General features: G+C 38.1%; 1 protein-coding gene across 1 annotated transcript in view; it reads right to left on the bottom strand.

Annotated features, from left to right (window-relative positions):
- LOC115226748 (ras-related protein Rab-10) overlaps positions 1-14,016 on the bottom strand; it is a 20,389-nt gene extending 6,373 nt beyond the window's left edge. The window contains exons 1-3 of the mRNA XM_029797768.2: positions 14,009-14,016; positions 13,549-13,653; positions 5,664-5,802 (exon numbers count right to left, since the gene is read on the bottom strand). Coding sequence (XP_029653628.2) covers positions 5,664-5,802; positions 13,549-13,653; positions 14,009-14,016 — 252 coding nt within the window. The remainder of the gene's footprint in view (positions 1-5,663; positions 5,803-13,548; positions 13,654-14,008) is intronic.
- Between the last annotated feature and the right edge of the window lie 2,396 nt (positions 14,017-16,412).

The following is a 16,412-nucleotide window of genomic DNA, read 5'->3' as shown; positions in this document are numbered from 1 at the left end:
AACCATCTTACCAACAATAACTCTGAGCACCTTTTCAAACTCCACCCGTCTAACACCCGAGGACATGTTTACAAAGTCAGAAAACAGCACAGCTCCCATGACTTTAGGAAACATTTTTTCACGCTGAGAGTTGCTGAAGCATGGAACAAACTGTCAGCATCAGTTGTTAGTTGTCGGAGCACTGCATCCTTCAAAACTTCCATGCTTTCTGAGATTCACCAACACAACACCTGATTTTCTCCCCTCCATACACACGCAAGCATGTATCTGACTCATACACTGTTCGCTTTCCAGACATTTGTACATTACTGCATATGCTTTATACGCACTTTTGACAAGTTGTGGTGCACCTGAGCACTGTATACAATAATTTCATTATTATTATTAATATCTTTTGTCTCCACAAATGCATCAAAAAATGGAAGAAAAAAAAAAAAATAGTTTCCATTGCTCCTGTCTTGGGGGTAGCTTTTAACCCTTTAGCGTTCAGATTATTCTATCAAACATAATGCCTATTAATTCCCATTGATTTGAATTAATCATGCATTATCTCATATCTTCAAGATCTTGATGGTGTAATTACTTAATGTAGAATAACATTGTAGGGTAGGTGTGAGAGCCTGGATCTGGTCAGTTTGAACATAAAACAGATTAGCTATTTTGGCTGGATACGGCCGGTTTAAATACTAAAGGGTTAAATGACTGTGATGAAACTATTCCAAAATACAACCTAAACATGTTTTTTTTTTTCTGTGACTTCATCTTCTGCTTCCACAAGGAGGGATGGGGGTATACCGTAATTCCCATGTATGTGAAAAGTTTTCTGAATTCAATAAATTACAATATTTACAATATTTTTTAGGCATTTGTGGAGGCAGACAATGAAGTCACAGTAAGAAAATCATCATCATCATTGTTTCGCGTCTGCTTTCCATGCTAGCATGGGTTGGACGGTTCAACTGGGGTCTGGGAAGCCAGAAGGCTGCACCAGGCCCAGTCTGATCTGGCAATGTTTCTACGGCTGGATGCCCTTCCTAACACCAACCACTCCGTGAGTGCTTTTTACGTGCCACCCGCACAGGTGCCAGACGGAGCTGGCAAACGGTCATGGACGGATGGTGCTTTTTACGTGCCACCGGCACGGGGGTGAGGCGAGGCTGGCAATGGCCACGAACGGATGGTGCGTGGGCGTTGCCAGCCTTGCCTTGCCTTGCCTGGTGTGTTTATATCCCCGTTACTTAGCGGTTTCGCAAAAAGGGACCGATAGAATAAGTACTGGGCTTACAAAAGAATAAGTCCCGGGGTCGAGTTGCTCGATTAAAGGCGGTGCTCCAGCATGGCCGCAGTCAAATGACTGAAACAAGTAAAAGAGTATGTATGGATGTTTGTAACAATATATGTGTGTGTCTGTATGTGCGTGTGTACGTGTGTTGACCTTCATTCAAATGAATTAAATTTCTTTTCTGTTAGCACATGACATACCCAGGAGGCTTTCCAAGATATTTTTTTTCTAGAATAATTGAAATTTTTGCTTTTATTATAAGCGATGTTTATAATTTAAATCACAGCTTCCATGAGTGCATTCGCACGAAACTCTCGGCCCTTGTTTCACCGATAGCATATGCAAAGGATATACGCATATCTGTTAATCTCTTAATTGTTTCGGTCGTTAGACTGCAGCCATGCTGGAGCAACGCCTTGAGGAATATCAATTGCACTAACGAACCCCTGAATCTGTTTTCGTTTCAAGCCTGGTGCTTATTCTATTGGTGTATTTTGCAAAACCACTCAAGGGGATGCAAACAAACCAGCATTGGTTGTCAAGCAGTTGTGGGGGGATAACACACACACACACACACACACATGCACAACAAGCTTCGGATCTTTTCCTTTTGAACGGCAGATGTCAACACAATTTCTAGTTAACTAAACACTTTTAAACTTCGTATACTGGTAGAATGTGTCAAAATAAAACATCATTTTCTCTTGGCTTTATTGAGAAAATTCTATAGTTTGTAAGATATTTCGTCTGAAAATCCGAGCATTTCGGCAATTTTAACCAATCGATTACCTCCATTCAACTAAAATCATTTGCTGCATCTAAAACCGAGACGACATCCTGTAACTAACCCTAAACCTCCCCCCTAACCCTAAATTTTTTTTTCTTAATTGTTAAATTAATTTAATTCCATTGCTTTAGTTTTTTTTACACACGTAACAATTAAATTAATTTAACAATTAAGAAAAAAAAATTTAGGGTTAGGGTTAGGTTGAGGGTTAGTTACAGGATGTTGTCTCAGTTTTAGACGCAGCAAATGATTTTAGCTCAAAAGAGAGCATAGGATTGGTTAAAATTTGAAAAATTAAACTACGTTAAACAAACAAATTACAATTTTCTCAAGAAAGCCAAGAGAAAAAATTGTTTTATTTTGACACATTCTACCAGTATACGAAGTTTTAAAGTGTTTAGTTAACTGGGAAATTGTCTGCCGTTCAAAAGGAAAAGACCCCCAAGCTTCTTTCAGTTTCCGTCTATCAAATCCACTCTCAAGGCTTTGGTCGGCTTGAGGCTATAGGGGAACACACAGTGGAAAAACGGGGTTACCAGGTGAGCTTTGTAACTCCACAGCCATTCAATGCACCTGTTGAAAAACCAGTTCTTCCACTGTTGTTATAATTATGTACCAAGCACTATCTCATTTCTTCTGCATTAACAAGGATGGACACACAGACAGACACACACGTATACACTTATCATGAGATCAACCAGACTTTTCGGATGTTGTAATACGTTGCTAGTCACAATGTGCTTTGCATTATTTTTTAGCTTTCAAATGATGCTGCCTACGAGGTGGTAGTTCCCGGACTCATCATTATCATCATTTAGCGTCCGCTTTCCATGCTATCATGGGTTGGACGGTGCAACTGGGGTCTGGGAAGCCAGAAGGCTGCACCAGGCCCAGTCTGATCTGGCAATGTTTCTACGGCTGGATGCCCTTCCTAACGCCAGCCAATCCATGAGTGTAGTGGGTGCTTTTTACGTGCCACCGGCACAGGTGTCAGACGAGGCTGGCAAACGGCCACGATCGGACTAGTCATGTTTAATAAAAAATTATCTATTTACTTAAGTTGGGCCTCACAGAGGCAATGACGAAAGACCGAGATCTCTGGAGATATGCTGTGACTGCAAAGACCCGACAAATAACATGAGTTCATTGCTGTTTCCTGCACCAGCTTCACATAGAGGCCCCAGCCCATCAAAAGTACCTTGGCTCGCAGGACGGCCTGCTGCGCTTACCTTGGATCTTAGGGCAACCTGCTGTGCTTGAGGAGACCTATTGAGTCAAGTACATCAACATCAAAATAAAAATCAAATGGCAATTGTAGTTGTGATACCCATGCCGGTGACATGTAAAAAGCACCATCCGAATGTAGCCGATGCCAGCGCCGCCTTGACTGGCTTCCGTGCTGGTGGCACATAAAAAGCACCCACTACACTCACGGAGTTGTCGGCGTTAGGAAGGGCATCCAGCTGTAGAAACACTGCCAGATCAGACTGGAGCCTGGTGCAGCCTCCTGGCTTCCCGGACCCCCGGTCGAACCATCCAACCCATGCCAGCACAGAAAAATGGACGTTAAATGATGATGATGATGAAGTTTTAACATCATCTCCTTCGAAATAGTCACCATGTGCAACAACACATCGGTCCCAGTATTTCTGCCACCTTTGGGATTCAATCCAAAAGTCGTTTTTTTTGTAAGGGAATTGGGGACCTTCTCTGATCTGCTCTGATTTTCGTCAAGTGCTAAGACAGTGACCTCTGAGCGGCATTTTCATCTTGGGGAAAGAGACGGAAGTCTGCAGGTGCTAAATCTGCAGACTTCCATAAGGCAGGTGTGGAGTGATGCCACGTTGTTTTTGGCAAGAAACCCATGAGTGAAGTGACTCAAAACATGCTCAATGTCTCTGTAGCAGGCTTCTCAAGTCTAATGCAAAAATTTCATGCTGGTTCTTTGTTCCTGTCCATGATAAAAATCACAGCGAGGTCACTCGGCACACTACCTCATGAAGGTCAATGCTAGCTCTCACTGGGCACGCAACCATGTGCTGCCATCTGTTGGGAACTTTTTGAAACCACCTCATAGCTGGCTAAGCAAGCAGACTAGCACTCGGCTCGCTTTGATCCGAAACTATTCCATGAGAGAGTCACCTATTTACAGCCAAGTGGCCTGGTGCAACATGAAAAGGGGTTTTCTCAAGGGCCCAGCATGCTACTGCTCCTGAGAATCGAACCCTTGAGTGCAGCACCCTAACCAGAGTGAGTACAAGCTTTGGCTTACCCTTGTATATATACATATATCTCAAATAGACATCATTTTTGAAAGATGTTTTTCCAGAAATATTATTTGAGGCATTTAAACACTTAACCCTTTCGTTACTGTATTTATTTTGAGATGCTCTGTATTTCTTTCAATTACTTTAAATATAACAAAGAATTCAGAAAAATAACTTAGTTATCATTAAGCTAGTGTTAGCAACATAAATTGTGACTAAGGTCTGGTGGAAGATTATAATTCAAAACTTATGAAAACGACGTTTGTACTACAGAGCCAGAGGTGGTTTTAACCAGGTTGGTACCAAAAAGGGTTAAGAATTGTTTCTCTATTATCTATTTCAACCCTTTTGTTACCATATTTCTGTTGAGATGCTCTGTGTTTCTTTCAATTAATCTTAAATATAACAAAGAATTTAGTAAAATAACTTAATTATCATTCAGCTAGTGTTAGGAACATAAATTGTGACTAAGGTTTGGTGGAAGATTTGAATTCAAAACTTATGAAAACAAGACATTTGTACCTCAAAGCCAGAGCCGGTTTCAGCCGGGTTGGCAACGAAAGGGTTAATCTAGGATTTAGTAGAGAGGCCTTACACGAAACACGCTAACAAGTTTGAAGGATCAGTTAGTATCTGCAGAGGTGAAGCAATGAGGTGAGGTACGTGCTTAAAGGGATGTGTATGTGCATGTGTGTGTGTGTGTACATGTGTGTGTATGCATGCATGTAGGTGTGTGTATATGTGCATGTGTGCGTATGTATATACACACCCCATTATATAGACAATTGTATACATATACCATCCCACCCTACCCCCATTATACAGAAAATTGTATACAAACACTTATTTCTTTACTACCCACAAGGGGCTAAACACAGAGAGGACAAACAAGGACAGACAAATGGATTAAGTCGATTATATCGACCCCAGTGCATAACTGGTACTTATTTAATCGACCTCGAAAGGATGAAAGGTAAAGCTGACCTCGGCGGAATTTGAACTCAGAACGTAGCGGCAGAAGAAATACCTATTTCTTTACTACCCACAAGGGGCTAAACACAGAGGGGACAAACAAGGACAGACAAATGGATCAAGTCGATTATATCAACCCCAGTGCGTAACTGGTACATATTTAATTGACCCCGAAAGGATGAAAGGCAAAGTCGACCTTGGCGGAATTTGAACTCGGAACATAACAGCGGACGAAATACGGCTACGCATTTCGCCCGGCGTGCTAACGATTCTGCCAGCTTGCTGTCCTCCAAAAAAGTGTATACATGCACCATCTCACCCCTTACTCCCATTATATAGAAAATAGTATACATACCTCATCTATATTCCTCAGCCACTTTGAAATATTGTCGAAGGTTTTACCATTTGTGATGTCGTAAACTAGCATGATACCCATGGCGCCTCTGTAGTAGGAGGTTGTGATAGTGTGGAACCTCTCCTGACCTGCTGTATCCCTGGAGGAGACAAATCAATAAGGAAAGATGATGAACATGTAAGAGCAACACACACACACACACACACATAAACAAACACAAACTAGCATGATGCTTATTGCAACACTCTTTACTCTTGTACTTGTTTCAGTCATTTGACTGCGGCCATGCTGGAGCACCGCCTTTAGTCGAGCAAATCGACCCCAGGACTTATTCTTTGTAAGCCCAGTACTTATTCTATCAGTCTCTTTTTGCCGAACCGCTAAGTTACGGGGACGTAAATACACCAGCATCGGTTGTCAAGCGATGTTGGGAGAACAAACACACAAACATATACACACACACACACATATATATATATATACACATATATATACATATATATGACGGGCTTCTTTCAGTTTCCGTCTACCAAATCCACTCACAAGGCCTTAGTCGGCCTGATGCTATAGTAGAAGACACTTGCCCAAGGTGCCATGCAGTGGGACTGAACCCGGAACCATGTGGTTCGTAAGCAAGCTACTTACCACACAGCCACTCCTACGCCTACACTACTTATCATTATCACCATTTAATGTTCGCCTTCCACGCTGGCATGGATGGGTTGGCCTCACAGCAGCTGGCAAGCCTGAGGACTGTACCAGAAGGATGTCCTTCTTAACACCAACCACGTTACAGGGTGTAGCTGGGTACTTTTTATGAACATGTAAGAGCAATACATACATATACAAACATATATATACGTGATCATTGCCAGAGCAGCCAACTGTTTTCGTGCCAGTGGCACATAAAAGGCACCATTCGAGCGTGATCGTTACCAAAGTCGCCTTACTGGCACCTGTGCTGGTGGCATGTGTAAAAAGATTCGAACAAGGTCGTTGTGAGTACCTATTTCTTTACTACCCACAAGGGGCTGAACACAGAGAGGACAAACAAGGACAGACAAACGGATTAAGTCGATTACATCGACTCCAGTGCGTAACTGGTACTTATTTAATCGACCCCGAAAGGATGAAAGGCAAAGTCGACTTCGGTGGAATTTGAACTCACAATGTAATGCAGACGAAATACCGCTAAGCATTTCGCCTGGCGTGCTAATGTTTCTGCCAGCTCGCCGCCGTATCTAGTCGTTGCTAGTACCGCCTGACTGGCCCCCATGCCAGTAGCACGTAAAAAGCACCCACTACACTCATGGAGTGGTTGGCATTAGGAAGGGCATCCAGCTGTAGAAACTCTGCCAAATCAAGACTGGAGCCTGGTGCAGCCTCCTGGTTCGCCAGCCCTCAGTCAAAATCGTCCAACCCATGCTAGCATGGAAAGCGGACGTTAAACGATGATGATGAACACAAACTAGCATGGCGCTGCTTATTGCAACTCTGTCATAATCCTCATCATCATCATCGTTGTTGTTTAACACCTTAATGGATTATCCAGTGTTTACTCATGCATCGCAAAAGTATCTTTTTAGAACCAGACAAGTATACTCGGTCAAAATTAACTTTTAATTTTAGCTCTCAAACGAGTTTATTTGTTTTGTGTCGTTTCATTTTTGAGCAATCACGAATTTACTTGTGGAAAAAATTTACGTGGAGAAAAGCTATTATAAAAAAGTATTTTTTCATTTGATGGATTTGGCTATCTTGAATGCTTATGTTTTGTATAAAGCATCTTTGGAAACTTCAGCTTCTGCTATGAAACCGCTTAGAAGTTTAGAATGCAAATAATCACCAAGATTATTGAAAAATGTAGGTTGGACGGTTCAACGGCCACGAACGGATGGTGCTTTTACGTGCCACCAGCACAGGGGCCAGGCGAGGCTGGCAACGGCCACGCACCATCCGTCCGTGGCCGTTTGCCAGCTCCGTCTGGCACCTGTGCGGGTGGCACGTAAAAGGCACCCACTACACTCACGGAGTGGTTGGCGTTAGGAAGGGCATCCAGCCGTAGAAACACTGCCAGATCAGACTGGGCCTGATGCAGCCTTCTGGCTTCCCAGACCCCAGTTGAACCGTCCAACCCATGCTAGCATGGAAAGCGGACGCTAAATGATGATGATGATGATGATATAGGCCCTTATTGCCTCCCACGAAACCAGGAAGACCATCATCGATCCCACATCAAACAAGATTTGCCCCAGCTGGTCACATTCCCATGGAAATACCAGCCAGTGATAAGAAAAAGAACCCTACAAGACAGGGTGCAAAATGCGTGGAGAAGAGAGACGCTAAAAGAAAGAAGATGTGTGATGTCTGCAAGATAACTCCTTGTTTAAAAGATTATCATTCTAAATAAACTGATTTAAAAGCAATACATCTTATAAAAAAAAATCAAAGATAGTTAAGTTATATGTATTTTTTCAATGTCCAAGTTAACTCATTAAACCCTTTAGCATTCAGATTATTCTGTCAAATGTAAAGCTTATGTATTCAAACCATGTAGAATTAATCCTGCATCATTTCATGGCTTTGAGATTTTAATGATGTGATTGTTTATTTTTAAAAATGACACAATAAGGTAGCTATGAATGACCATATCTGACTAGTTTGAACATAAAATAGGTAGAATATTTTGGCCGGGTATGGCCGGTTTAAACACTAAAGGGTTAAATCATCATCATCATCATTTAGCGTCCGTTTTCCATGCTAGCATGGGTTGGACGGTTTAACTGGGGTCTGTGAAGCCGGAAGGCTTCATCAGGCCCAGTCAGATTTGGCAGTGTTTCTACGGCTGGATGCCCTTCCTAACGCCAACCACTCCGCGAGTGTAGTGGGTGTTTTTTACGTGCCACCAAATCCAAATGAGTAAATAAAGGAAACAAGATAAAAAACTTTTTTTTGTAATTAACACAGTGTATATAATTAAAAAAGGAAATAAAAAAAATATACTCTGAAATGAAACGCCATGTCAAAACAATTGATCCATTAAGGGGTTAAGGTCCATTTCCATGCTGGCATGGGTTGGATGGTATGACAGGAGCTGGCAAGCTAGAGGACCGTACCAAGCTCCCTATCTGCTTTGGTATGGTTTCTATGGCTGGATGCCCTTCCTAATGCCAACCACTTTATAGAGTGGTAGCTGGGTGATTTTTATATAGCATTCAACTGAGTGGAAGGAGGGGTGCTATTGAAGGAGGTGGGTTTGTGGTTGGATGTTATCAAAGAAGCTTGAGAGGCGGTTGGATGGAACCTACACTCGCCTCCTTATGAGAGCTCAAAATCTCTCGTGGAAGCGCCATCCAACCAAAATGCAAATATATGGGAAACTACCACCTGTGTCATCTCTTGTGAAAGGTAGGAGAGTCCAGTTTGCTGGACATTGTTATCGAGCTGAAAACAAGGCAATTTCTGCTCCTCTCCTCTGGAAGCCATCTACTCGCAATACCAGAGGGCGCACACTCTCCTACCCTGATGTAATCTCCAGGGATACAGGCATCCAGCAACAGGACCTCCGTAATGCTATGATGGACCGTGAAGTCTGGCGTAGCATGGTAAATTCCATTGTCTCGACCACGGTCGAATAATGATGATGAGTGTATGATTTAAGGATGGTTTGCAGTAGGGGAGATACGCTGGGTATTCCAGTTGGGAAGAGAGAGAAGGGGAAGGGAGAGAGGAGAGAGAGAAAGTGGTGAAGATAAGTTGGGACATGACCCCAAGTTACAGGGAGGATGTATATAAGTGATGCAGAGGACTGGATAGGGTGAGTGGACAGGTAGGTTTGCGAGTACAAAAACGGTGGAGCTAAGAGGGGGGAATTCAGTGAGTAAAGGGTTGGGGTGCTAGGAAGATGAGTTGCGGAGGAGAAGAGGGAAGACCACTAAGTGGACATCCATTATGCTAGAGATAGACCCCCATATGGTCTGACCACTAAGAAAAGATTGTTCGCAAGAAAATTCAAATTTTGCTGAATTTTCTAGAGAACGATCTTTTCTTAGTGGTCAGACCATATAGGACCTACCTCTAGCATAATGGATGTCCACGCTCCTGTAACTTAGCAGTTTGGCAAAAGAAACTGACAGAATAAGTACTAGGCTTTAAAAAGAAAAAAGTACTGGGTTTGATTTGTTCAACTAAAATCCTTCAAGGCAGTGCTCCGGCATGGCCGCAGTCAAAAGACTAAAAGAATGGTCACAGTAGCAAAAACTTTGACCGTGTGTCTACCAGACCAGAGCTGACCAGGGACTAAACAAGAACAAGGATTGCTAACTGGGACTATGCAGTTTCAGTGTGTTCAAATACAAGCTGGAATGGTCAGGGCCGATGCACCTTTGATCTCATCTCTGATGGATCAGGGTAAACAAATGGCAAGTGCCTTGACCTCTTGGGGGTCATTGGGGCACTGCAGCCATGTAGTATATCTAGGGTGAGAAAGCCAGGTGGAGTCCGTCCCGCTTCAGGCTAAACTCATTTTTGCCAGCTGAGGGGACTGGAGCAATGTGAAATGAAGTCTTTTGCACGAGAACACAACGGAGGGCCGCCCGGTCCAGGGATCAAAACCATGATCATACAGTCGTGAATCCAACACCCTAACCACTTAACCACATGCCTCCACAACCAGGTTAGAGCTGGTGTGAAACAACCTTTTAACCATGCTGGAAATAAAATGGATGAGTGAAGTGTGGATGCAAGCTTGGTTGTAGGCTGCCCTTTTGAGAAGGCAGGAGCTCTCCCCAGACACAACAGAAAATGCTTCAACATACGAACTCACATAAAGAATCCTGCAAACCAAATCCAAAAATTATATATAGGCGCAGGAGTGGCTGTGTGGTAAGTAGCTTGTTTACCAACCACATGGTTCCGGGTTCAGTCCCACTGCGTGGCACCTTGGGCAAGTGTCTTCTACTATAGCCTCGGGGCGACCAAAGCCTTGTGAGTGGATTTTGTAGACGGAAACTGAAAGAAGCCCGTCATATATATGTGTATATATATATATATATATATATATATGTGTGTGTGTCTGTTTGTGTGTCTGTGTTTGTCCCCCTAGCATTGCTTGACAACCGATGCTGGTGTGTTTACATCCCCGTTACTTAGCGGTTCGGCAAAAGAGACCGATAGGATAAGTACTAGGCTTACAAAAGAATAAGTCCCGGGGTTGAGTTGCTCGATTAAAGGCGGTGCTCCAGCATGGCCGCAGTCAAATGACTGAAACAAGTAAAAGAGTAAGAGAGAGAATATACCGTAAATCCTCCACCCTTGAGTATAATACACAGGGGATTTTTAAGGGGCTGTACTTCTGAAAAACCTAACCCTTGTGTATAATACACACCCCTTGTCTAACTTGAGTCAAAGAGGACTATATAACGTCCGTGGTTTGTAAAAATGTATATGGTAATGTCCTTTATTATTATTGTATATATAACATAATGCAAACGTGTAGCTTTTTTGTGCATTTTGTTTGCAGAAAATAAAGAAATAACAGTAATAACGTTTAATAAATGTTGCTAACTGCAAGTTATGGATGATTCTTTTATGACTTCATTGCTTTCAGGCTTAGCTTCAGGTATTTTCACGCCCGACATCACAAAATGCGTCGGAATAAACATTGCCGGACAGCAAATAGAGACTCGGACATTGCTTAGAAAATAATTTTCATTTTTAACCTCGTATGTAGTACGCACTAGGGATTTTGACCTTTTAATTTTGGGGAAAAAATGCAGATTATACTCGAGGATTTACGGTATATATATATATACACCACATATACAAATATATATATATATACATATATAAATTATATAATATAACACATATATAAATAATATATATACACACATATATAAATATATATATAATACACACATATATAAATATATATATAACATATATAAATATATATATATACATAGAAAATATATATATAACACACAATATAAATATATATAATATACACATATATAAATATATATATATACACACATATATAAATATATATATAACACACATATATAAATATATATATATACACACATATATAAATATATATATATACACACATATATAAATATATATATATACACACATATATAAATATATATATATACACACATATATAAATATATATATATACACACATATAAATATATATATATACACAACATATAAATAGATATCTATACACACATATAGAAATATAGATATATACACACATATTAAAATATAATATACACACATATATAAATATATATATATACCACACCATATAAAATATATATATATACACACATATATAAATATATACATATATATATACATAATAAAATATATATATATATATAATATATAAATATATATATATACATATAAAATATATATACAAATATATAAATATTATATTAACATATATAAATATATATATATACATATATAAATATAGATATATACATATATAAATATATATATATATATCTACATATATAAATATATATATAATACAATATAAATATATATAGATATACACATATATAAATAATATTATATATATACATATATAAATAATATATATACATATCTAATATAATATATACATATATTAATATATATATATATCATATATAAATATATATATAACATATATAAATATATATATACACATATAAATATATATATATACTATATAAAATATATATATACACATATAAATATATATATACACATATATAAATATATATACACATATATAAATATTATATACATATACATATATAAATATATATACATATATATGTATATACATATACATATAAATAAAATATAGGTCTATGACTATTAATTTTTTCCCACTAGGCCGCTGGTGGCAAAAAAATTCTACAAAATTTTTTTTGCCACCCTATATTGATTAATTATGAATTTTCTGGTTAATTCCGTAATGGAATCGGCGGCTTATATTTATTGCTGCCGATAAATTGGGCGCGAGTGCGATGATTTGAAAATCTTAGGTCAGATATTGCCGAGGCAGGGACAGAAGTGCCTCGTGAAAATATCTGTTCCGATCTGGCTATTTCTTACTGACGAATCTAAGGGCCTATGGAAGATTGGCTTGATTTAATTTAATCAGGTTAGTTTACCATTAAACAGTAGATGAAACGGTGCATCGTATAAGAAATTACAGGGTAAATGTTTTTTTAATTTTCTCCGGATTTGCGGAATTAATGTTATTTTGCGATTGAAGCTTTGGCTGTTATTTCTAGTGGGTGAATGGCCTATTATGGCCGTTCCTTGATTGTGATGTTGAACTTATAAATGGTCTATGACTATTTAATTTTTTCCCACTAGGCCGCTGGTGACAAAAAAATTCTACAAAATTTTTTGCCACCCTATATTGATTAATTATATACATATATATATATACATATATAAAGAAAAAAAAGGGGCTGCATAGATGATAAGCTTGCTTCCCAATCATGTAGTCATAGGTTCAGTCCCACTGTGTGGCACCTTGGGCAAGGGACCTTCTACTACAACCCTGAGCAGACCAAACCTTGTGAGTGGATTTGGGAGATGGAAACTGAAAGAAGCCTGTTGAGCATGTGTGTGCGCGCATGTGTGTAATGTGTCTCATTACACTGCTTGAGAACCAGTGTTGGTTTGTTTATGACCCATAAAGTAGCAGTTTGGCAAAACAAACCAATAAATACTGGGGTTGATTTTGTTTGACTAACCCCTTCTAGGCAGTGCCCCAGAATGGCCACAGATCAATGACTGAAACAAGTAAAGGATAAAAAATAATAAAAAAGCCAAAAATAATTCATAAAAATTTAATACTTACCATATTTGTAACTTAATCTTTTTTCCTCCTAATTCAACAGTTTTTATTTTAAAATCAATTCCTGTAATAAAATAAAAAACAAAAAAAGAATTATTATATGCATGCCTATAACGTTTATATAATTATGTACACACACAACTGTATATATACTTACACAAATGCAAAGATATATATACATATATAATAACAATTTAATAAATAAAAAATATGCATACATACCTGTAGAACATAACGAGAAACGAAAACATAAAATCAAACAAGGAAACGGACTTTTTTTAACAACGAAAAAACAGAGTACAGGACAAACAATACAAGGAAAATTCCCCTTCATCAGCTGCCCCTGGTTCGACTCAATGCGTGTTTTGAAGCCAAGTAAGTTTTTATTATATATACATATATATATATATATATATATATGTAGGTATATGGAGAGGGTACAAAATTATACATGCAAACTTACATGTACATATTTACTATATATTAAAAAAGCAAAAAGGTCTATGTTTATGAAATTATATGCTTGTAACCAGGTGTACATGTGTGCTAAATGCATACATACATGCGTGTGTGTATATGTACATAGGTATACTTATACAAATGTAAATATATATATATATTATACTTGAAAGTAGGTATAATACTACTACTAGATAGCACAGAGTGAAATCTGAAGGTGGACAGGCTTTATAGTGTATTCTGCTTTGTTCTTAACAGAATATACCATAACTATATATATATATATATATATATAGGTGCAGGAGTGACTGTGTGGTAAGTAGCTTGTTTACCAATCACATGATTCCCGGTTCAGTCCCACTGCGTGGCATCTTGGGCAAGTGTCTTCTACTATAGCCTCGGGCCAACCAAAGCCTTGTGAGTGACTGTGGTAGATGGAAACTGAAAGAAGCCCGTCGTATATATGTATATATATATATATATATATATATATATATGTGTGCGTGTGTATGTTTAACCGATGCTGGTGTGTTTACGTCCCCCGTCACTTAGCCGTTTGGCAAAAGAGACCGATAGAATAAGTACTAGGCTTACAAAGACTAAATCCCAGGGGCGATTTGCTTGACTAAAGGCGGTGCTCAAGCATGGCCACAGTCAAATGACTGAAACAAGTAAAAGAGTATATATATATCCCTCTAAACCCACTTTTATATATATATATATATATATATATATATATAAAGTGGGTTTAGAGGGATATATTATCCAGGTGCTATCATGTACTGTCAACATACAATGGAGCCTGGTGCAGCCCCTTGCTTTACCAGCCCCTGTCAAACCACCCACAACCATGCAAGCATGGTAAACAGAAGTTAAACGATGATGATACACACACATATTTACATTTATATATTTGACAAGGCTTCTTTCAGTTTCCATCAACCAAATCCACTCACAAGAATTAGGAGGCCCAGGGCTATTGTAGAAGACACTTACCCAAGGTGCCACACAGTGGGGACAGAACCTGAAACCCCGTGGTTTGGAAGTGCACCTCTTGACCACCCGACCATGCCCGCTCCTGATGAAAAGTTGTAAGCAACGGTGCTATTGTTCACCAAATTGTGATATGAAATAAGGAAATGTGTGGAGTATGTATAGTAATTATGACTAGACAATAAGTACTTCACATGGTTTCCGTTTATCTATTGTTGTTCTGGATTCAACTAATATGCATAGACATAAATATACTTTTTATGTGCGTGTGTGTATACATGTATGTGAATATGAAAGCAAAAGAGATATGTATAGATGCATGCATGTGTGTGTGTGTATATATGATCATAAATATATACACACACATCTATGTGTGTATATAGAGAGAAGGAAAAAAGAGAAGAAAATGTGTGCAGATATATCTATGAGCGAGAGTGTGTGTGTGTGTGTGTGTATATATATATATTAGTGTATATATATATGTGTGTATATATATATATATGTATATATATGTGTGTATATATATATATGTGTATATATATATGTATGTATATATATATGTGTATATATATATGTGTGTATATATATATGTGTATATATATATGTGTGTATATATATGTGTGTATATATATGTGTATATATATATATATATATATGTGTGTAATATATATATGTGTGTATATATATATGTGTGTTATATATGATATATATATGTATGGATATATATATGTATGTATATGTATGTATGTATATGTATGTATATGTATGTATGTATATGTATGTATATGTATGTGTGTGTATATTATATATATATTATATGTGTTATATATATATGTATGTGTATATATATATATATGTGATATATATATATATATGTGTATATTATATATATTATATATATATATGTATGTGTATATATATATATATATATGTAGTGTATATAATATATATATGTATGTGTATATATATATAATATATGTATATATGATGTGTATATATATATTATATATATGTATATGATATACTATATATATATGTATAATGTATATATATATATTTACAGACACACATACATACATACACAGATACACATTCCTCTTAGTGTGTGCGTATTTGATCATAAACAGACAGATAGATACATAGATATACAGACAGACATAGACAATATGTGTGTGTGTGTGTTTAATGGAAGGTGCCAGATGTTTAAAATAAGTGGATACTGGACATTCTGCCAAGATTTGTCTTTTAGCAGATTGGGCCAGCGGAAGTTCGGAAGAACAACAACATTCGCCGCCTCACACGACACCACCACCACAACCCTCACACCTAACACAGCACAACACGACACAGGAATCGATTATATTACAGCCATAAAGGCCAAAAACACAGAGGGGACAGACAAGGGGTTGAGGGGA

Source organism: Octopus sinensis, linkage group LG30, assembly GCF_006345805.1.
Source record: "Octopus sinensis linkage group LG30, ASM634580v1, whole genome shotgun sequence".
NCBI lineage: Eukaryota > Metazoa > Mollusca > Cephalopoda > Octopoda > Octopodidae > Octopus > Octopus sinensis.
Note: the sequence above shows the minus strand (reverse complement) of the source record. Positions and strands in the feature narration are given on the sequence as shown.